At 34.6% G+C, this 24,310-nt stretch overlaps 1 protein-coding gene across 3 annotated transcripts in view; it reads left to right on the forward strand.

Annotated features, from left to right (window-relative positions):
* The first annotated feature begins 292 nt into the window (after nucleotides 1-292).
* LOC126980170 (TBC1 domain family member 1) overlaps nucleotides 293-24,310 on the forward strand; it is an 86,985-nt gene continuing 62,967 nt past the window's right edge. For 2 of the 3 annotated variants that reach the window (XM_050829759.1, XM_050829760.1), the window contains exon 1: nucleotides 18,758-19,473. Coding sequence is in view for 1 of the 3 variants with exons in the window: in XM_050829758.1 (XP_050685715.1) it covers nucleotides 4,066-4,185; nucleotides 5,137-5,225; nucleotides 7,902-8,007 (315 nt within the window). In the remaining 2 variants the exon portion in view is untranslated. Of the gene's footprint in view, nucleotides 457-4,059; nucleotides 4,186-5,136; nucleotides 5,226-7,901; nucleotides 8,008-18,757; nucleotides 19,474-24,310 lie in introns of those variants that run through there. The other variant, XM_050829758.1, reaches the window with a different exon arrangement.

Below are 24,310 nucleotides of genomic sequence, written 5' to 3' on the forward strand. Positions count from 1 at the left end.
TTATATGTTTCGTATGCGCTACCTAGTAAGTGATACATGAACCAAGGTGATAGACATACTTTAACTTCTGTACTGACTTCACATATTGTCAGTAGATGGCGCTCAAACGTAAATGCATTCTAAAGCGAGAATAAGGCAAAAAGTTCACATCAATATTTTGAAAACAACATATTTTTTTCTCCTTCCCTCTTGTTGTAATGAAAGAGATGCAACCATAATAATGTTTGTAGTTTTCGTGAACGTACGTCTGTACTCTGTAGTACAAGAACATGTTCAATGTTCAGTTTTCCCATTGGGTATTAGATTTAGCTTTATGTTGTGAAGAAAGAAACAATGTCAATATTGAATTTAGTTATTTGTAAAATAATTTGTGGTGTTTGTTAACACTTTGTCGTGCTGCTGCGAAAAAGAGATGAGTCTTGCTAACTAATATTAATCAAACACTTCAAGCCCAAGGTAAGTTTTGAATTTTTTGGCTTTGATCAAATGAGAAGCATTCATGGGTTTGCATATTAAACTGCTATTAATGTGATAGGAATGTAACATAATTATAATAGTATTGATTATAATGCGTACATCACAGCCTACATACTAATTGCTAAGCCAATTACAAATCAAAGTTGTCAAGGTAAATGCTTTATTCTAATTTATAAACATAATATCCTTAAACGATCAGCCCGATCAACCAGTCTCTATCCGTTATATTTTATTGTAATACCTTTTAAGTATTACAAACAAAATGTTATAGCAAGCAAGGAAGTGGACATTTTCGTATTTTTCACTGTGGTTTTTAGTCAAGGGTGAGCGGAATCGCACAGCTAGGGGTGCATCGTACAATATATATAACACTATCTACTATCAAAATACTTGTGTAGAGAAAAAATATAACTCGTGTAAGAAACATTTTAACATCCCGCTAAGATAAGTCAAAATTTTTAAAAATTCGAGGATTAATTGGTTTTTCGAAAATCGATTTTTCATCGATCGACGTCCTAGGAAGCTTCCCTGACTATTCCCGCGATGGTGTCCGTACGTCTGTATGTATTTGTGTGTGTGTATGTGTAGGTTTGGGTGTATGTATGTAAGGATATATGTATGCCTCTCATAACTTTTGAACGGCTTGACCGATTTCATCGCCGTTGGTGCCATTCGAAAGGGCTGGCCCAAATTCAGATTCTAATTCGTACTGATAGATTTTAAGAAATCTCAAAAGAACTACCAAAAATTTTTCATTCAAAATTTATATAATACGGTTTAATCCATTTTTTACCAGACTTTTGAGCTCGAAGAGTTCAAAAATATAGAACAGCTTTCACTTTGAGCTCGACGAGCGAATGAATGAGAATTTGATATGTTTGGAATAAGCGAATTGCAGGGATGGCTTTGAGGGTCAACCGTTTTTTCTAATTTTTTGTATTACCATAGCAGCTATTTGGGTTTTCCCTTACTTCGTTTTTATTGTTTATTGTAACAGCGGCAGAATCATAAAAATCGAAATAAATAATACATTAGCAATTATACACGCTGGATGGTACCCGTTTGTTACCTTTCGCGTAGGAATCCCTAAAAAGTAGCGCGTACGCAACCCTAATAATTGGCGCGTACGCAACCCTAATAAGTAGTGTGTACGCAACCCTAATAAGTAGCGCGTACGTAACCCTAATAAATAGCGCGTACACAACCCTAATAAGTAGCGCGTACGCTTTAAGTGTTGGCAAAGCTGTGATTCCTTTGGTGCAATAAGCGATTATGGGCCGCGTTGACACATCATCAGGTGATCTAATCAAGTGGACCAAGTCATGGTACCTCTTCGGAACATTCTCCGTGATAACTGCTGTAGAAGATACACAATAAAGCCACGTCTCGCAACGCCAAGTGATCTAGTCTAATCCATTTGTAATTTTAAAAGTGATTTTCCTCACTTCTGGGATTATTTATACAAATAAAATTTGTAACCAAAGTTTTTTGAACGGTGCGGGACCCGAATCCGCGACCTATCGGGTTCCATCCGAACGCTCTTACTAACTGAGTCAACCGCTCGAGTGACACATGGTTCGTAAATCTTGGTATGTCTTGTTCAACTCTTAGGTTGTGGCGCCATCTACAAGATCTACTTTACAGTTGATAACTTGCTCAACCCCAATAATTGCATATTTGACTTAGATGTCACTTTTTTAAATCTTGTATCTTTTTAGGTATTGTTTTGAAAGAATTTATAGTGAATAGAGTATAAAGTCCCATGAGTTAAAGTTATATGTTTTTGTAACTTTTAAAACGTTCGGTTTTTAGAGAAATAAAATAGCTATTGTCTCTTTTTATAGCGATTAAAATATCACAAATAGTTTGGGGCAGTAAAGCAGAAAAATAATTGATATCTTATAATAGCAGATATATGATTGAATATATTAAGATCGGCGGAATACGTTGAATGATCGCTTTAATTTACTATATCTAATTAAGTTAAATTACACTGTAAGTTAAGTTAATGTAAGTTGAATAATTAATTTAAAATCTTAAATCTTACTTATTTATTAAAATATTAATAACTTTACTGTAAGAGAGGAAACACGATTATTAAAAATATCTATACCTAGTCTTGCCATAAATACTGAAACAAAGAAAAAATAAAATTCTATTGCAAATAACATTAATTATCAGTTTTACAGTGTGTTAGTTTAATACATAAATACAAAACAATTTCAAATATAAATGGCTTATTCGAAGTGGTCTCTATTGGCTGCAATACAGTCCTTTAAACTTTGAGGCCAGTTATCAATAGAAGCACGCACTCTTTCCATGGGAAAATTCTTCACTGCCAATCGTAAGGATTGTTTCAGGGACTTCAAATTATCATAGCGTTTAGAGCAAGCTGTACTCTCTAAAACTGACCATAAATCATAATCCAGCGGATTAAGATCAGGACTAGACGACGGCCAGTCTTCAGCTCTGATGAAGTCCGGAACGTTCGTTTCCAACCAAGACTGCGTAGACCGAGCTTTATGACCCGGCGCTGAGTCTTGTTGGAATAACAATTCTTGGTTATTGAACATGGTGTTGTAAAGGGGCTTCACTACCTTCTTAACAATGGTATCTTGATACACTTGTGCCAATGTTTTGATACCTTTACACAAAAGTATGGCTCAGTCACTCCTTCATAGCTAATACCCCACCAACCCATCACTGAAGTTGGATAATGCCCACGTTGCACTTTGTCGACTAATTGAGAAGCTTCTTTAGGTCTTTGAGCATAAATACGGTAATTTTGTTTCTGAATTTTAAAAATTTTCTCATCCGTAAACAAAATTTTTCTGTGACCTCCCTTTGCGTATTAGTAGTTGTTTCGATTTTACCACCCTATTCTTTTTCAAATTATCAGTTAAGAAATGTACCAGTAGGTACGTCTCTTTTAGGCTGCAAGTCCTAAATCATCTTTTAAAATACGCGACATAGTTCTAGGTGCTATCTTCATCTCTCGAGATAAAATCTTTTGCTTTTGGACAGGACTTCTTCGAATTCTTTCCCTCACTGCTTTGAACACCTTTTTGTTTTGACGGCTAGATCTTTTTTTACAAATAGAGGAGATCTAATTGTACCTATTAATAGCCTGGTACACAAAAATTTTAGTAATACCAAGCGTATGGAGAGTTTAAAATTGCAATTGTCTCCATACCTACTTTGTGTGATGCAATCACAGCGATTCGGTTCTCTTTATCACCCGACTCCATTTTAATATCGCAAAATATTGTACAATGTGAGAAAACTCAATAAACAATCATATAAAAATGACACATACCAAATTAAAATGTAATATTTTGTTTATATTTATTTGTAACAGTATTTATGGCCAGACTAAATATTTATAAAGTACTCATTATAATTATTTTTAAGGAGTCTAAACAACGGTGCACGAAAAGCGGCGTTTGTCTAGTACTGTAGCGACATCTATTATTTGCAAATTAATGTTGATAATAATGCGATTTAAAATAGACATATTGCCTTCAAAATTTGTTTCATCGATATAAATGAAATTGTAACAATACAACCTTTGTAACCTTTCAGGTCACCATGAAGACCAAGTTGACATCCGTCACCTACCTAGGTTACACGGCAGGTGACAAGCGTTTGTCCAACGCTATGCTGCCGTGGCTTCTAAAGGAAATACGCGCCATGGGGAAAATTGACAAGGTATATAGGATGCATTTTTTTTATGAAAATAAGGGACGAGACGAGCAGGAAGTTCAGCTGATGGCAATTGATACCTACCTACCTACTAATTGATGCCTACCCATTACAATGCAGTGCCCCTCAGAATTCTTGAAAAACCCATAAATTCTGAGCGGCACTACAATTGCGCTCGTCACCTTTAGACATAAGATGTTAAGTCTCATTTGCCCAGTAATTTGACTAGCTACGGCGCAAGTACCGAAACACAGTAATGTTTACACATTACTGCTTCAAGGCAGAAATAGGCGTCGTTGTGGTACCCATAATCTAGCCGGCTTCCTATGCAAAGGAAGACAGATTTATCTAGCTAGATTTTATTTTTGCTGTGGAACATAATATAGGTACCGCCGCAACAATACATATACTATTGTTACTAATAAATGTTACTATTGTACAATTTGCTTGATTCAATTTCAATTTCTTTCTATTGTGGCTTTTGTGAAAGGGTCACCACAATTTAGACAACCTTATTTTGTTATTCTTCAATTATGGTCGGTTATGGTTGATCAGAGATGTGACCGGGTGTATGTATCGCAGTACGCTACGCCTCCAAGTATTATTGTACACTGCTTCGCGTAGACTGTAGATAAAACGTCGACTCTCTACAATAAATAATTTTTTGAAGTTTAAAAAAAAATTTAACGCAATCCTCATATACAGAGGCATGTAGTTTTTTTTTCTCTTAGAGGATTGACGCTTTCGTGTTTTTTAAGATTTCATAGTTACGTTTTGACTTTTGTTCCTCACCCCTCGACCCCTCGTGCTCGTCCTGTTGCGTCAGTACGGTTTGGTTACGGTTCACGTTGTGGCTTCATCTACCGGATCTAATTTACAGTTGATAAACCTCTCAACCCCAATATTTGCATTTTAGGAAACTGACTTGAGATGTTTAAAGTATATGTTTTGTTTTAGGTCAGCATAGCTATCGAAGATGGTTGTCTTAAGGCTTACAACGGAAACTTTGAGCCAGTTCTCGTTCACAGACTAGTCGACATATTGAGGTATTTGCCAGCCCATATATGATTTCTCAAATTTAAATTCAAAACGACCCTTCTCTATTGATAACCGTTACGAATATATTTAAAAATGAAAAAAAAAATTATCGTCATCATCATACGGAAGACGTCCACTGCTGTACAAAGGCCTCCCCCAAAGATCTCCATGACAATCGGTCCTGTGCTGACCTCATGCAATGTATTCCGGTGATCTTGACCATATCATCTTGTGGGGGGCCTACCAACACTACGTCTTCCAGTACGTGGTTGCCATTCGAGGACTTTACTGCCCCAACGGCCATCTGTCCTTCGAACTACACTGGCCTTCAAAAGTAAGTATCACACTTTTAAAATTGAGATAACGTTTTAAGTTCATAAGATATACTTTCGAAATAAAAAGGACTCCAAAGAGAGTTTCATTTTGTACATAAAAACTTTATAGTCGGTAACCTTCTTTTAAGAATTGGCTGAAAAAAAACTTCAAAAACAAAACCATTTCTTTTTCAAAGTGGACGTTTCCGAATTACAATTTTACCATTCACATTTTTCTTTCTGTTTTAAATTTTTTTCAAGATCGATGGGTCTTGTTTTAAAAATTTATCCTAAAAAGCACATAACATTTATTTATCATGCCTCTTTCTGTTGAAGAATGTGCTAGGATCATGGCTTTTCTGGAACTAGGCATCAGTATGTGTCGCACTGCAAGAATGGTGGGTGTGACGGTACGAACGGTCCAGAAGGTAAAGCGAAGGTACGAAGAGACAGGACCAGACCCAGGTGTACCAGTGCCCGAGAAGATCGTTATATTATTTCCACTGTGTTAAGTAATCGCCACCAAAATGCAGTTGAAGTCCAGCAACAGCTACTTCAGACCCGGCGGGACTACATTAGTGACAGTACAGTGAGAAGAAGACTTGCTGAAGCAAATTTGAAACCCCGAAGACCAGCGAGTGGCCCAAAACTCGAGAGACAGCATCGATTAGCGAGACTGCGATACGCCCGTGAACACATGCAGTGGGATGAAGAAGAATGGTCAAGAATTTTGTTTGCAAATGAGTCACGATTCTCCCTTTACACTTCTGATGGAAGGCGAAGTGTTTACAGGCGACCTGGTGAGCGATACCTTCAAGCCTGCATGTCAGAAAGAGTGCAATACGGTGGAGTGTGTACATGTATGGGCTGGCATATCTTCAGAAGGTCGCACAGAGCTAGTAGCCATAGAAAATGGCACCCTCACTGGGCAAAGATATGCTCAAGGGATTCTCAATGAGTATGCAGGGCCGGATTTAGCAAATATGGGTGATGGATCGATGCTGATGCATGATAATGCCCGGCCACACACGGCTCATATCGTACAAGACTATATTCAGGAGGTCGGTATCAGCGTGATGGCTTGGCCATCAAGAAGTCCTGATCTCAACCCGATTGAACACGCCTGGGATGAGCTTGGGAGGCTAGTCAGAAATCGCAGACCACCACCTACTACCCTCAGGGCACTAAAGCAGGCGCTGGTAGAAGAATGGGAGAATATTCCCCAACATCGGCTCCGAAACCTAGTGTTCAGTATGCCAAACCGGCTCGAAGCTGTAATCAGAGCTCGAGGAGGCAATACCAGTTATTAAAAATTAAATAGCGTGTAATGCATTTTAGTTGAATTTTTTTACACTAAACTAAAAATGTCTATTTTCATTGTTTTATATTTTTTAAGTTAAAAATGTTACTAATGTATAATTTTAGTTTCTAAGAATTAAAGCCTATAAAATTTGCAACAAAACTTTTTAAATCTTAAATCTCTACTTTCTATAGCTAAGAAAAAAAATTAATTTGAAAAGTGTGATACTTACTTTTGCAGGCCAGTGTATGTGCCCTGCCCACTGCCACTTTTGTTATATCCTATTATTACTATTGTATCTTGTATGATGTCCTATGATATATTGCTATTGGGCAACGCTGTCGATATTAATACAATATTCGTGCTGCAGAAGAGGGCTATTCGCGCTATTTATAACCTAGGCCCTAAGGAATCACTAAGAGCTAAATTTAAAGAAATTTACATCTTGACTGTTGCTTATCAGTATTCTATCGATAATGTTATGTATACAATATGTAGGCACATACGTCAATTTGCTAGAAACTGTCATAACCATCATGTAACACCAGGAACAGGCATAGACTTATAATGCCTACTACTCGGCTAAGTCGAGTTAGTAAGTCTTTTTTGGGGCTATGTATATGCTCTTACAACAAGATCCCAGAAAATGTACAAAACAAAAGTATTACAATATTCAAAAGAATTCTTAAGAAACGTTTGTGTGGCAAAGGTTACTATAACATAAATGACTTTCTTAATGATACCACGGTTTGGGAATGAAGCGACCACCCTCAGGCTATTAAATAATATGTTTTATTGTACGATATTACTTTGTAAACATATTTGTATGACAAAAAGCCCACTGATTTTGTTGCGCCCGTACTTCTCAGGTCTGAGGCATTCTTTTTGGAATGGCTGGTAGTTTTTGACTTTCAATAAGTGATGTCACATCCTATTTTGAATAAAAATATTTGAATTTGAATACCGTATTAAATATATCGTTGTCTTGTACCCATAGCACAGGCTATGCCTTGTTTGGAGCAAGATAATTTATGTTAAAGGTAACGTCTGACAGTTGCATTATGTTGCAGAGCCAGCCAAGTCCCCGGCAGACCTGATGAGCTCTTCTACATCCTCCTCAATGAGAAAGAGGGTTTGCTACATTGCTACCTTTTCAAAGCTGCAACAGTTTTAGAGGTAAGAAGTAAAACTCTGATTACGCGTCGATTCGGCAAGCTTTTGTTCAGTTGGGTTTCGACCGCGCTTTGAATACAACGCCACGCAATGACAAAGAGTTCAGTCAAAAACTCTCCAAATAACAAAAACATACTTATCCAAACTAAAAAGGATGGAGTGTCGTATTTCAGGTAAGTGCCCCTTTACATTAACAAAAATGTGTAACTTATGTGACGTTTTTAAACATTTTGCTAAATGTGGTCGCGTCCGTCTCGCGCGTGACCTATTCAATAGAACACGCTCATTAGAACTAGTCTATTGACTTTGAACATTACTGCCACGAAATAAGGTGCTAATTTGAATGAATGTTTTCATGTTACCTGTATAAGTTAATGTATACGTATATATGTGGCTATGTGCCCTGCCCATAGCCACTCTTCGTTCGCAATCATCTGGTCTTTTTGCAAGTCGTTGACTTTAGTTCTCCTACGGATATCCTCATTTCTGATTCGATCTAGCAGGGAAACTCCGATCATAGCCCTCTGAGCGACCATGAGCTTCATTCTAGAATTTTGAAGTAGTCTTCACATACTAAAATATTTAAAAAACGATTGATCCAATGTCTCAAAACTCAGAAAGTTTTTATGGAAAAATGGTTCCTATGTTTGCTCTTAAAATGCACTGGCCTGCAAAAGTAAGTATCACACTTTTCAAATTAAATTTTTTTCTTAACATTATATAGAAGGTAGAGATTTAAGATTAAAAACGTTTTGTTGCAAATTTTATAGGCTTTAATTCTTAGAAACTAAAATTATACATTAGTAACATTTTTAACTTAAAAAAGATAAAACAAAGAAAATAGACATTTTTAGTTTAGTGTAAAAAAAATTAACTTGTTATTTAATTTTTAATAACTGGTATTGCCTCCTCGAGCTCTGATTACAGCTTCGAGCCGGTTTGGCATACTGAACACTAGGTTTCGGAGCCGATGTTGGGGAATATTCTCCCATTCTTCTACCAGAGCCTGCTTTAGTGCCCTGAGGGTAGTAGGTGGTGGTCTGCGATTTCTGACTAGCCTCCCAAGCTCATCCTAGGCGTGTTCAATCGGGTTGAGATCAGGACTTCTTGATGGCCAAGCCATCACGCTGATACCGACCTCCTAAGTATACTCTTGTACGATATGAGCCATGTGTGGCCGGGCATTATCATGCATCAGCATCGATCCATCACCCATATTTGCTAAATACGGCCCTGCATACGCATTGAGAATCTCTTGAGCATATCTTTGCCCAGTGAGGGTGCCATTTTCTATGGCTACTAGCTCTGTGCGACCTTCTGAAGATATGCCAGCCCATACATGTACACGGCCTCCACCGTATTGGACTCTTTCTGAGATGCAGGCTTGAAGGTATCACTCACCAGGTCGCCTGTAAACACTTCGCGTTCCATCAGAAGTGTAAAGGGAGAATCGAGACTCATCTGCAAACAAAATTATTGACCATTCTTCTTCATCCCACTGCATGTGTTCACGGGCGTATCGCAGTCTCGCTACTCGATGCTGTCTCTCGAGTTTTGGGCCACTCGCTGGTCTTCGTGGTTTCAAATTTGCTTCAGCAAGTCTTCTTCTCACTGTACTGTCACTAATGTAGTCCCTCCGGGTCTGAAGTAGCTGTTGCTGGACTTCAACTGCATTTTGGTGGCGATTTCTTAACATAGTGGAAATAATATAACGATCTTCTCGGGCACTGGTACACCTGGGTCTGCCATTACAAGGTCTCCTCAGGTGGTGTCCAGTCTCTTCGTACCTTCGCTTTACCTTCTGGACCGTTCGTACCGTCACACGCATACTGATGCCTAGTTCCAGAAAAGCCATGATCCTAGCACATTCTTCAACTGAAAGAGGCATGATAAATAAATGTTATGTGCTTTTTAGCATAAATTTTTAAAACAAGACCCATCGATCTTGAAAAAAATTTAAAACAGAAAGAAAAATGTGAATGGTAAAATTGTAATTCGGAAACGTCCACTTTGAAAAAGGAATGGTTTTGTTTTTGAAGTTTTTTTTCAGTCAATTCTTAAAAGAAGGTTACCGACTATAAAGTTTTTATGTACAAAATGAAATTCTCTTTGGAGTCCTTTTTATTTCGAAAGTATATCTTGTGAACTTAAAACGTTATCCCAATTTTAAGAGTGTGATACTTACTTTTGAAGGCCACTGTACTAACAGGCACTAATGTGGACTCCAACGCCTTCAGGTGTAAGCAAATTTAAAAATAAGAACGACAGGCTTAAATCGATCCAATTGCTAATCTGTAGTCGCTGTAAGTCACCGATTATGACGAGAGAATCAACAGATCCATCATACTATTATCAAAACAAACGAGCCTTCGTAATGTAAATATAGTAAGTATCAAGTGTATGTGACTGATTGTGGTTATCTACAACGCCCCCTCTTAAATTAGGCTAATTACACACAATGACAATAGCAAACAGTATAGAACGTGTTATACAGTCTCCCATTAAAAAGAAAATATTTATGAAACCGAAAAAAGTGCCATTCCTCAAACCTTTCTCGATCACTTCAGCTCTGATGGAAAAAGGCTGCCCCCAAAGATCTCCACGACGATCGGTCTTGCGCTGCCCTCATCCAACCTATCCCAGATAATTGACCATCTTGACCAGATCATCGGTCCATTTTGTGACGATCTACCAACATTGAGGTGGTTGCCATTCGAGGACTGCTCTACCCACTGCCACTTTAGTTTCGCAGACATCGCGACTATGAGCTGTCTCATAAGACCAATGGTTATATGTGGCCATAAAACCTGTCACGTCAAATAAAAAGAATTTTCAAAAATAATTATAACAGAAGATAATAAATTTTATTGGCCAGTTGAATAATATTTAAATTTAATCTCAATGGAAGCAAATCAAACCGCTTTATGCAGTTCTATGTGACAGTAAAATTAAGTCTGTCGTCGGTCATAAGTGAAAGGTCTACAAATTTAAAAACATAGTTTTTAAAGGTGTAAATATTTTAAGAAGTATTTCCTATTATTATTTAGGAAATTAGGTAATAATGTAAACAACATTCTTGATAGTTTTGGAATCATACTATAAATTGTTTTCAAATATTGCCAATACACTACATCGGTAGGTTTTAACTCCTTTAGCCTTTTAAGGTATTTATATAACATCCTGTGGATCGTTGTTCAAGCATGAGAGATTTTATATAACAAGCCTATTCCCGTAAAGCAGATTTCTTTTACGTAGCCATTTGATTTGTTTCCAATTTCATATTTCATATTCTAAAAAAATCTATTAGTTGCTGTGTATAACATAACCTATCTGATTTCTGATTCGAATTTCTACGCCTTCCTTTATACAGATTTAGGACTAGATCATTTTTATTAAATCCACACTATTGCTGTAATGAATTATGTATGTAGGAATAATTAATAAAATAAAATTAATAGATATATACTATATGGCACAATACCGGGCCTATCTCACTACCCGTGTAGGTATTGAAATTGTTAGTACGACTGATTTTTAAAAATAGAGAAAAATAAATAATTCTTCTTATACAAATAACCTTTATTACTTTTACTTGCGTGCTTCTATTAATAACTGGCCTCAACGTTGAAGGGACTGTATTGCAGCCAATGGAGACCACTTGGAAGAAGATTTTTATATTTTAAATCGTTTTATATTGTTTATAGTATATTATATTTACAAAACAAATCTTTACTATATTTACAATGCTATGACTACCAAGATTACTGGTAGCATTTCCGCGCTGGATAGCAAGGCTGATCCGTTGGCCGAAATAGCTGCCAGCGCTTGGGTTTTCAGTAGCCTTATTGAGGCGCGAAAATAGTATTTTGAACATTCCCCATTCATTCGTTTTATATTTATGTATTAAACTAACAATGTTATTTCCAATAGATTTTTTTTTTACTCTTTTGGCAAGACTACGGAAATAGAAACATTATACAAGATACGTTGCAGCAAAAGTTTCATTTGCAAATGAAAATTAAAAGAAACAGTAGCATAAAATATGTTCAATGACTTATCATTTATTACAAAAACAACATAATAACAACTGTCGTTTAAACATAAAATTTCTTACAAACATCTAAATGTATTGTAAGGTATCAACAGTGATGGACAGCTAATTAGAAACAACAGAAAAATACAGCAAATATTTATATTATTTATAAGAATGAGTAATCAGTAATATATTGTTAAAAGGCTAATAAATTTTGTTATAATTAATATTTAATTGCGTAGCCTTTATTGTTAATGACAGGTCTGCAACGACGTGGCATTGATTCAAGCAATGTCAGACATTTTTCGATTGGGATTGAGGTCCATGCTTCTACAAAAGAAAGAAAGAAAGAAAAAAAATATATTTTGAAACCTATAAGTAAGTAGTTTTGTACAAAGACATAACATAAAAAATAAATATAAACTTAAGATTGATAAACAAGCAAAAAACAAAAAGACTGAAACATTTCTATTATATACGATTTAAAAAAAATGGTCCCAACTCAGCATGTTTGCTGGTTTGAAAACCAACGCTGGTCTTCCGTTGGGCCATTTTGTGACGTCACGAAAAATATTTTGATATAAAATAAAAGCAAAACTTTTTACTGGTAGGAAACTAAAAGTAATGTGGTATAAAAACTAAATCTTATAAACTCACATAAGGTTACCTAATTTAAAATTAATTTCTTAACTGTTTCGAGTTAAAACGTTCTTCAAAAGCTTCTTAGAGTTCTTTTTGACTGTAACTGCGTTTGTATGAAAACGGACTTTCGAAAGGGTTTAAACCCAGACTATTTGCAGGCCAGTCTAAAACGGAAATACGCTGTTCCCTAATAAGACATTTGGCACTGTTGGCCGTGCGTTTAGACTCATTACCATGAAAGATCCAGGTTACAGGCAAATGGTCGTCAGGGTAGGGAATAAATATGTCTTCTAATATGTTTTGGTACTGAAATTGATCCATTGTACCTTCAATATTTCGAACAAGTGCAACTCCACATCCGAAAAAAAAATCCCTTCCTTTGATTTTGCAGCCACCGTGTTTAACTATGCTCCTTGTGTATTTATAACTGAAAGTATGGCTTATTGGACGTCGAACACAACTCTTTCTGTCTGAATTTACCATGTTTATTTTTGTAGCATCTGACATAACACTTTTTTTTAATTTTCGACCGTCCAATTAACAATTTTTTTCCCCAATAATAAATGCTTCTTTCGGTGTTGCTTCGTAAGAAGCAGTACCTTTCGAGAAACCTTCCCAAACAATTTAGCTTCCACTCATCTTCGGAGTACCAGTTTTGTCGAGACGTTTCTGGAGTCATCAGGCGAAAAACCTTCATTTTTAATTTGGTTGGAGACTACAAATGGGTTTTGTTTCGCAACATGTACGATAAGCATATCTTTTCTGGTTCATGTTTTTATCGTTCTAGTCGAGTCTAAGAACGTATTCGATAGTTACGTGTCTTTTATAATGGTCAATAGCATTAAAAACTTTCCTTACATTTCAAATGGTCAGCTATTCTTCTGTACGTCCACTTGATCGTAATGCAAATTAACAATTATTTGTCTAGTTGAAGCGTCACATTTTTTATTATTGCCCATTTTTAACACAAATTATTGTACATAAATTTCCAATTTGATGTTTATTTGCCGCCCAAAACGGGAGAAAAAGCGAAGAAAGAAGTTTTTTTTTATAATTCCAAAAATGGAACGAACTGTGGATGCTTATCTATATTGTTTCGTAGCCGTCCAAGTGGTAAGTAAAATACAGATCGAAAAGCTTGTGATTAAATTTAGGATGAATTAAATTTGATTTTTTACATATTTTAATTGAGTGGCTAGGTATATTCTTGCATGATTATTAATTATTGGATTCAAATATTTTTCACGAATATTGCAAGTTGATTTTATACTTTCAGTAGATATTTGTATGAAGTATTTCTAATAATATGTCCTTGAACGTACCATGTAAGATTATCTTATATATAAAATTCTCGTGTCACAATGTTCGTTCCCGTACTCCTCCGAAACGGCTTGATCGATTCTCATGAAATTTTGTGAGCATATTGAGTAGGTCTGAGAATCGGCCAACATCTATTTTTCATTCTCCTAAATGTTTTTTTTTTTTTTAATTTTTTTGACATTTTTTTTTAATTTGTTTGATTATATGTCAGCATTAAAAAATACACACAACTTTAAATTTTCACCCATCTACGATCAACAGTTACTTTTGTATCGCGATTTTAATATCGCCAATACAACGTTTGCTGGGTCAGCTAGTATATATATATATATATATATATTTATATCATGTGTTTCGTTTTTCGTACTTTAGAGCAAGAACCGACAGCAAAAAAGTTGTTTTTTATTGTTAATACAATACCAATGAGGACCTGTGCAAGTCTATCACGTGTCATAGTTATGTTTACGCTCGTATGTACCTAGCTACCTATTTAAATAGTTACTTATTCAAGGAAAAATGAGTTGAAAAAAGATTTTATGACGATACGTCACTTGAACGGTTAGCCCAGTTGGTTAGAGCACCGGCACGGAACGCCGGAGGTCGTGGGTTCGAGTACCGCATCGTTCATAAAATTTTGTTTTTCAAATTTTATTTGTGTATTAATCCTAGAAGTGAGGGTTATCACTTTAAAAACATAGTAAATTGTTTAGATTTACAAGAGCGACATCTCAAGTCAATTTCCTAATATGCAAATATTGGGGTTGAGCAGGCTATCAACTGTAAAGTGGATCCTGTAGATGAAGCCACAACCTGAGAGTTGAACAAAGCATACAAGATTTTATGACGCTACGTCACTCGAACGGTTAGCTAAGTTGGTTAGAGCACCGGCACGGAACGCTGCAGGTCGTGGGTTCGAGTCCCGCATCGTTCATAAAATTTTATTTTTCAAATTTAATTTGTGTGTGTTGACTATGTCGTGGTGTTCCAACGCATACATACATTACTATCTGCAACTAATGTAGGTTTGACAACGAACGATTATTGATTTAAAATACGATTACATACCTATTTATATTAAAGAAACAACTGAGCTATTTTTATTAGATGACCTTATACTAGATAGGTACTGTTTTAGGTAAAGAAGATAACCCTAAAGTTGTCGGAAGAGATACGAGTACAATAGAAAGAGAGGCAATTTATATGTCGCAATAGTCCATATTTCTTTATTGGTTTTGCGGAGTAAGCCTTCTGTACTTGTACTATTTCATATTCTTTGACAACACATCGATTTTGATTGACAGTTCGCTAAAAGCCATAGATATCGGTTGACAGGGAATCATAAATTACCTATATGAAACTTTGTGAGTTACCTTAATTAAAATTATTTTTGTGTTGGTATTTTATATTTTTAAACGACAAACATCTCTAAACACGAGTATCCGTGAATCAGTTGCCTGACGCATCCATGAGTTGGAGACACTGCCATGTTGGATTAAAATTGTTGGCTCCAATTTTCTAAGTTTACTGTAAGTTTGTAGGCTCCAATTCCTATTTTACGATTAATCTACGTTTGTTAGCTCTACTGATCTAATTTTCTTAGGTTTTAGTAAGTTATGTTTTAGTATTAGTTTATGAGCACCAATTTTCATTGGTTTATTTAGGTTGTTTATCTGCCCTAGCGAAGCCAATAGAAAGGGTCTGCTTATCTCATCTATGGATTTTACCGGTATTATCATACTTATATATTTAATCTCATGCAATGTACATCTGCTACTCATTAGCTACAAATAGCTCATCATATGTTTAATGTATGAAATTGCCGATTTATACTGATTTTTTTTTTAATTTAACATATTTATTGAATCAAAATAATTTTGTTTATTATCTGTACATTGCTGCCATCTAATAGGAAGGTCATTTTTGCTTTTGCGATAGAACTGTGGTGATCTAGATTCAACAAACTGTATGAAAGCATTTTGTACCGCTTATTGAGAAGAAAACTTTTTATCACGTAGAAAATTTTCCAAATCACGAAAAAAATGGTAGTCCGTTGGAGCAAGGTCTGGTGAATACGGAGGGAGACGAAATCTCGAGCGATTGCCAACTATGTGGTCATCTGGAGGGCAAAGAAGGAGGAGGAGGGAGGAGAAAATTGCTTCGATAAATAGAGCACGGCAATACTGCAAGCCGATTCTAGCGCTCTACAAAGCGCAGGTCCGCCCACATATGAAGTATTGCTGTCATCTCTGGTTGGGCGCACCCCAGTATCAGCTCGATCCATTTGATCGCGGGCAACGCAGAGCAGCTCGAATTGTCGGGGACACAGTGCCCTGTGATCGGCTGGATCACTTGGCGTTACGTAGAGACGTCGCTTCATTGTGCGTCTTCTACCGCATTTATTTCGGAGAGTGTTCCGAAGAGCTATTTCACCTGATTCCTGCCGAAGAATTCCACCTTCGCACGACACGCCACAAATTAATCCTCTGGTGTTGCAAGAGAATGTGGGCGGTGGTGATCACTTAACACCAGGTGACCCGTACGCTCGTTTGTCCTCCTTTTTAACCGACTTCAAAAAGGAGGATGTTATCAATTCGATCGGTATTTTTTTTATGTATGTACACCGATTACTCTGAGATTTATGATCTGATTTACGTAATTCTTCTTCTATTTGATGCGAAATAGATGCCATTTTGTCCCATAAAATTTTTACATTGTTTGGCCCAGTAGTTTTCATATTATGAACGTGTATTTTAGTTTCAATTATTAGCAAAGTTTAACAGAACATGTGGCACGTCAACGTCACACATTGTTCGAGAATGGCTCGAGTACGCCCACTATAATTAGTTGCCGCACTTTGCGGTATCTAGTTGTAGCGCTGCGGAGACTAATCCCTAATCTATGAAACCAAGTTAGTAAAAGTGCGACAAACTATTTAAATTATTGGATCGTCATCAGGCCTCGTTAAATGTGCAATTTTCAATTTCATCCGCCATATTTGAAAAGGGTGAAAGTCACAGTGAAAGATTCCGTTACATAGATACTTAGATATACTATCAAACTAGAAAGGCGTGTCCATATTAATTTGTTTTTCTCATTATTTATTTTATACGTTATACTAGAGTCGTTCCGCATAGCAACTTATTTCAGAAAAACTACTTCTGGATGGGCATGAAAATGTTCAGTAAGAACCCTGATTCAATTAGGATATTACCCTTTTCAAGATTTTAAATATCCTTACACAGTTGGCTACTTCGAAACTCATTTTATTTTGTAGAATATTTATTTGAACACAAAGAGTAAAGGATTTTGACATTTCATTTTTACTAGATTATTCTTTCCTTAAATTTATTTATTTTTTAATAATTTATCAAATTATCATTTTGTGTACCTTAATATAAAATTAAGTAATTTATATTGTAATAAAAAAATTTAACCTAGTGTAAGTTTGCATGCAATTGGTAATAGCTAAATAGAAGATGCTTAAAGCTATTGTAAGACCAAATTTGTACACCATATTTAATGGCAAATAAATGAATATGAATGAATTGAATAAACTAAGGCTGGGTTGCACTAACGACCTCTAGGAATAACAAACATGTTAAAGTACCGGTCAAGCAATTAATGAGATGAACCATTTGACAATTTTTAGATGACGCCACAAGTCGTAACCGTCAAATCTTCACCGGTTAAAGCTATTGTTAGTGTTAAATAGCTAAACAGCGACCCTTCAAAAGTTTCAATTAAATATTGACTATAATATGTTTCAATTTTAACTTTAACTATGACAAGCAATACGGTGGTGCAACACATTCGGCAGTCATTACCGAATTCAAGAGAAATTGTTATTTGAATGAATTCAATTCAAAAAGAAAAAATAAAGTTTACGTGCCATTTAATCAGTTAGCTAGAGTTAAGGGCTCGTTCATAGGTCTTGGTATTCAATGTTACAATAAAATAGCAGACAGTATACTAGGACTCACTGAGCACAAATTCAAGGAATATATTAAAGCTTCTAAAGAAAGAACGCTTACTATAGTTATAGTAGATTAAAAGGTGCGGAATGATGCATGGTTATTGTCTGGTTCTGCGCAGGCCACCTAAAATAATATAATTTTATATTAAATAGGCTAAATTGTTATATGATTAAAAAGAGGCAATTGTGTGGTTTTATGAAACCACGATGCAAGTGAAACTTTTTTTCACAAAATAACAAAGGTATTATATCAGCATAGAAGAAAAAAACAAATTTATATATGCTTTACATTTTCATAAAATAAAAAAGACTTTATTAAGTGTGTGGGGTTCGAACCTAGTGTTCCACCCGAACGCAATTGCAACCAATATGCGAACTATAGGCGCCGCCCGACCATCACGCGACATGCAACACACAGACGAAAAAGTTTGAGACGATGTAATAAAAGTTTCACTTTAATAATGGGCTGGAAGTTTCTAATCAGTTCTTCTCCTCATGTCATAGCCTCTTTACGCACTTCCGTAGCTCATGATTTTTACCAAATTTTGTTGCATTATGTTATTGCCACTCCCTAAGGTAAATAAATATTTCTCCATTTCTATTAGTCACTCAATCAGATCGTTAAAATAAATAGTATTGTTAAAATGCGGTAGTCGTTAGTTTCCCATGTCACGACCTCACTTCAAAACCTTGTATTGTAAAATTAGAATTTTCGCTTGACATATTGTCTTTTCGCTCATGTCATAGTCTTCGGTTGTAAATGTATTTGCATCAGTCGAGTGTTGTGCAAAACAATTGATTGAATAATCCCTTGCGGAACTTGATATTAGAAGCGTGGAATAATAGTCGTTGTGGCGAATCGAATTTAAAATCAAATTCGATTTAAAAAAAAACATATTGTGTGAAGTTTTCTGTTTTGTAAAATGAGCTACAATTTTGTGATTTGAATTTCGAATGTGGTGATGTAAAATTATCGTGATTTTTTTTTGCCAGTGGCAACTTACAACTTACAATTTTTTGGAAAGACAATTAAAGCATATTGAAACAGAAAAATTGTAAATTTTTACTACAAACTTAGATGAAAATCATATTGATGTGACAAAAAGAAACGATAACGATAGATAATTTTAGCTACATACAGTTTATGAAAAATATTTCAGTAATCTGCAGTTCAAGACGACAGGCAAGAAGAAATATTAACAATTTAAAGTTTATTGTAATTGCCAGTAAACAAATAATAATAAACTCAATAACACCGAAGGGCGAAGACTAGTCTTATTTGTTCACAAGATGGCAGTTTGGTTTTCACTTTCGCGCGCAGCGGTTGCGTACGATGTCTCCCAATTCTCAATCGCCGAATTCTGGATTGGTGTTGTTTTATTAGTAGTCGCGTGTGAAATGCACATTTTATACTTTAATATACTGAATAGTGTTAATATATAGCTGTTCTTGTGTATAGTGTGAAAATGTAAATATTATTGTGAAATAAAAATATACTCGTGTAAGTATTGTAAGGATGAATGTTAATAGTGTCTTTGCCAGAATATTATGTTAGATGAATAAATTTTGGCGCGATTCTAAGTTTTACGTAATCTGTAGTTTGAACTTTGTAATTTGTATAGGTACAATGGCATTGATCGCTAGTGTAATTTATAATCAGGGCATTGAAATGTTATGAATGATTAATGAATATGTTTTGCATATGAATGGGATAGGGACATAAAGAAGGACAGTATGATAGTAGATTTACTGCAATAAAAAAACATTTTGCAATATTGAAAGTTGTTGTACGGGTAGTTTGCAAGATATATAGGTATTCAGATTATAAAGGGATATAAATAAATCCTTTTTGTATAAAATATAAGTTACAAACAGTTTTCTTTGTATCATTGATCTGACCTAGTTTTTATTACTTCGTTCGTTTGTTTATGCTATTTGGCATGGATTAAAGCGCCTTTAAATAGCGTAGGGATGGGCTAATAGTATCAATGTTCGATGTATCGATATTTTAGCTCTGTTGTTATATGTATAGAGAATTTTCAACATTTTAAGATTGACAAATACGTATTCGTGATAACTATTATTTAAAATTAATAACCGTCATTTATATTTTTTATTTAAAAAATATTCATCACACATTAAGACCAAGAGTAGGTACCTACTTTATTGTATACCGTTTTATTTAAATAAAATACTTTTTAATGGATTAAAATGCATATAATTGTAGTTGTATTTTTATATTCTTTATATTAACTTCGACTTTATGCATGTGCCTCTCTATGGAGAGGAATATTATAACGTGATTTAACCTACTTCTAGACGTCGTGTTTCAAAATTAAAAAATTTTGAAATCCAATATTTTTGCCTTTTGTTTAACATCCTGGTTAATTTTATAATAGTATTAAATCAGCACTCTCACACATATAACATAAGAAGACATCAAGCTTTTTTTATATAAAAACGAAAACTGAAAAATAGAAAATTTCCACTTTTTCCACGCGTCAGCCCGGCCTACGGGGCTGCCATCCACGCTAAGCTCTGGCGGTGGTCTTGCGTGCTCCATGATATAATTATCCAATCCATCGTAACTTATATTTGCACTTTTCACCAAATTACTAACTACACTATAATCATATAAATTATGATAATGAAACGCGTCGTGGATGACAACTGACGTTTATTATTAAAATATTAAGAATATAAATTAACAAAAATCTTATTTTGCAAATTGAAAAATGGAATAATTTTATCGAATAAATGTAGTAACATCGGTCCTCGATAAATCTATGAAGTTTGAACGAAATCTGGCCGTTTAAAGTGGATTAAAATCGCCCAAAAATGAGTCGGTTACAAACAAACATACATACAGGTGAAGCTGATAAAAAGCGTGTTAAAACGCTTTTAATGCTATAATAAAATTTATGATAAATTTCATACGTTATAATAAGAGTAATAAGTAGAAAAAAAAGGATTGTGTGTTTTTATGAAACAACGGTAAAAGTGAAACTTTTTTTCACATTATAGACATTTAACTAAAATTTTTTGGAATAATATTCCATTAAGGGTATAAAAATCGCTTTATTGTTAATATTAAATCAATTTTAGCTTATTAATCAAACATTTTCACATTATTGACATTTAACTAAAATTTTTTGGAATAATATTCCATTAAGGGTATAAAAATCGCTTTATTGTTAATATTTAAATCAATTTTAGCTTATTAATCAAACATTTTCACATAATAGACATTTAACTAAAAATTTTTTGAATAATATTCCATTAAGGGTATAAAAATCGCTTTATCAATCTTAATTTTATACCTGGAAAATTGGAATGATAATGGGAAATAATAAAAGTAGACTAAGTCTCCAACTAATCTTTTTATTAAACTCCGTGTCTTAGCCCTGGTTTAAAATATTGATTGAAAAGGATTATATTAAATACTAACAAAAACAAACAAAATAGCGTGCAGCACTGGCCAAATGAATAATGGCCAATACACTACACGGTCAGCTGCTGCGAACTGCGACACAGACGAAAAAGTTTGAGACGATGTAATAAAACTTTCACTTTAATTTTTTTAAGGAGTTTGTTCTTAAGAGATGTAATATTCACTCGTTTTTATAAAATAAAAAAAAATCTCAGGTTTATTTATAATTTTTTACTTTTTAATGCGCGTTTATTTAGTAATACTATAATTTCTAATGTACTTCCCTGTTAATTTGCCTCTTTTATCCGCTAAATGGCTGGGAAGTTGACGCAAACCTTTTATTGGATTTTCTTTTTAAACCAAATCAAAATTACATTATTCATGCAGGTCAAGGAAATGACACTTATGAATGTCAAAAGTTTTCTTTTCTTTTTACATTTACCACCACTTAGGTTGAGCTTGGTAGTGGTTTATCCAGATACTGCTTAAATCTTATTGAGGTTCACTCTGACCTAAAGACAGCGAAGGCCTGGAAAATCTGTTGCGAATATCAAGATTTATTCTTGAAGCGACAGTAAAAAGAAACAGACACATAAATTCATAAGATTTAACGTGGGAGAAAATGAGATAGGAAGCATTATACAGTGTTTTGGTACCAGGCGAACATATTTGGTGAAGAGACTGTCTTATATATGACGCGAGTATACACACAAAATGTTAAGTGTACACTATACGTTCGATCATCGGTTTGAGAATTCTACGTGTCTCTTTTTCAAGATACTTAAAAAAGCAGGTCTTTAATTCAAGTGTTTTTTATGAACAGATTTGCATTCTTTTTCCATTTGAAAAGGTAAATATTAAATAACCAGTTAATTAATATAATTCAGATCTTATAAGAACTTAAATATTTAAAAATCTATTCAAAAATGAGGCAAATCAAAGTCTTCTCTGTCCGTCAGTCTATCTTTCAGTTCTTAGCGGGGCGTATCTCATAAGTTATAATAGTAAGCTGACATTTTTAAATAAATTGTATTACTATTGCCGCTATAACATCAGATAAATAAAATACCAAAATGGCCAAAATCCAAAATGGCTGCCACGCAAATTAATAAATGTTTCTTTTACAAAATGTTGAAAAAGTGCATCTTGTTATAATATCGTGTACGTGCGAGTACGACTAGGAGTAACTCTGAATATTTTTGAAGTGATAACTTCTTATGGGAGGGTATACTGCTTCGTAACGTAACGCGTAACGGCGTCACTCTGTCTGGTTTCCCTTTCTTTCACGTCTCCTCTCTCACTCTAACCAGTCATTACTTTTATAGGATTAAATATGATACTAATAATGTAAACAAATTCTAATGAACATATTCAAAGATTGTAACTAAGAATAAAATATATTTTTCAATAAAAGATTTTATTAATAAATAAACTTTCCTTCCATTATCATATTAATATACATAAAATTTGTGTAATCTAAGCGTTTCTCAATTTAAATAATTTCAATATTAAATAGTTCAACTTAGATTAGTTTAAGTTATCTTCGGGCGTTCCAAGACGCACATGTTTTTTTTGTTCTATTTTGTATATTTAATTTTATATTTAACTTAATTTACTTATATTGAATATATTTAACTCTATCTGCATAAATACTTTGAGAAAATTTAAATTAAGAGTGATATGTAATTAATTATAAGTGTCGTTTAGTCGGCTCGTTAAAGCAGTTAAGTTTTAATGTGCTGATAATAGCGTTGATTTTCCTGTTTGCATTTTAGTAAGATTCCTTCAAGGTTGGAACAACGTTCTATTATTAAAGGTGGCTTATGGGTTTGCCTTCAATATTTTCCATTCATTTACACCAAGGCTTGAAAACCAAAAACCTAACCGGTTAATGTACCATCGACAAAATTGATTCATGACACACTTTTTGTATTTATCAATGCCTAATACGTAGGTCAGTCTAAAAGTTTTGCGTAACTTTAAAAAACAACATGTTATGACCAAAATATTATGTTTATTGCTTTTCAAAATTACTCTACTTTACATTTTAAGCATTTTTTCATGCGATCGAACCATTTTTTTATAACAGGAGGACCACAGATCTGAAGGCATGTTTTCTACGTGCTGATTGAACGCTATCACTGCCTCTTCGGAATTGGTAAACGTGAAACCTCTCATCAAATCTTTGATTTTGGGGAAAATACAGAAATTACAGGGTTGCTAGGTCGGGAGCTAAAAATTACTTAATTTTGTGGCCGTGTGTGAAGAAGCGTTGTCATGATGTAGGAGAATGCGGCTTTTTGGTCGTCTTTCGCGAATTTTTTTTAACACCCTGGGTAAACAAATAGATACAAATAGTTAGAATACCACTCGGCATCAACACTCTTTTGATCTTCAAGTGAAATTGTGCAGATGGGACCCGTAGCTGAGAAAAAATAATGTGATAATTTTTTTGTGTTGAGGTTATGTTTATCTCCAAAACATAGAGAATGAAAATTAGTCAGCGTAGTCTATGGAATTAAAAAGTTAAGTGACACAGATGACAGTTGACATAATGTAGAAAAAGGGTCGATCTACGTGATTAAAAATTGGTGTTTGTGAAAAATAGAAAATAAGGAGAAAGCATGTAAAAGGAAGAAAATAAAACGAAAATATTAAATCATATGTTTTATTCTGCTGGAAACTACTCCCCAACATTTAGCAACGTTTCTCGCCTGCCTCACTTTTGTTGGCCTGTTCTCATTTTCAAACACCCATTCACAAGATTGCTATTTTTTTCGAGTTCAAAACAATAAATCTACGTTTCGTCTCCTGTAACAATGTCATTAACAGCATTAGAATGTCCGTGGTCGAGCCCGCTTCTGCTCCGCTGTCAGATCATGAGGGATCCAACGACAACAAAGTTTAC

Source organism: Leptidea sinapis, chromosome 5 (genome assembly GCF_905404315.1).
Source record: "Leptidea sinapis chromosome 5, ilLepSina1.1, whole genome shotgun sequence".
Taxonomy (NCBI): domain Eukaryota; kingdom Metazoa; phylum Arthropoda; class Insecta; order Lepidoptera; family Pieridae; genus Leptidea; species Leptidea sinapis.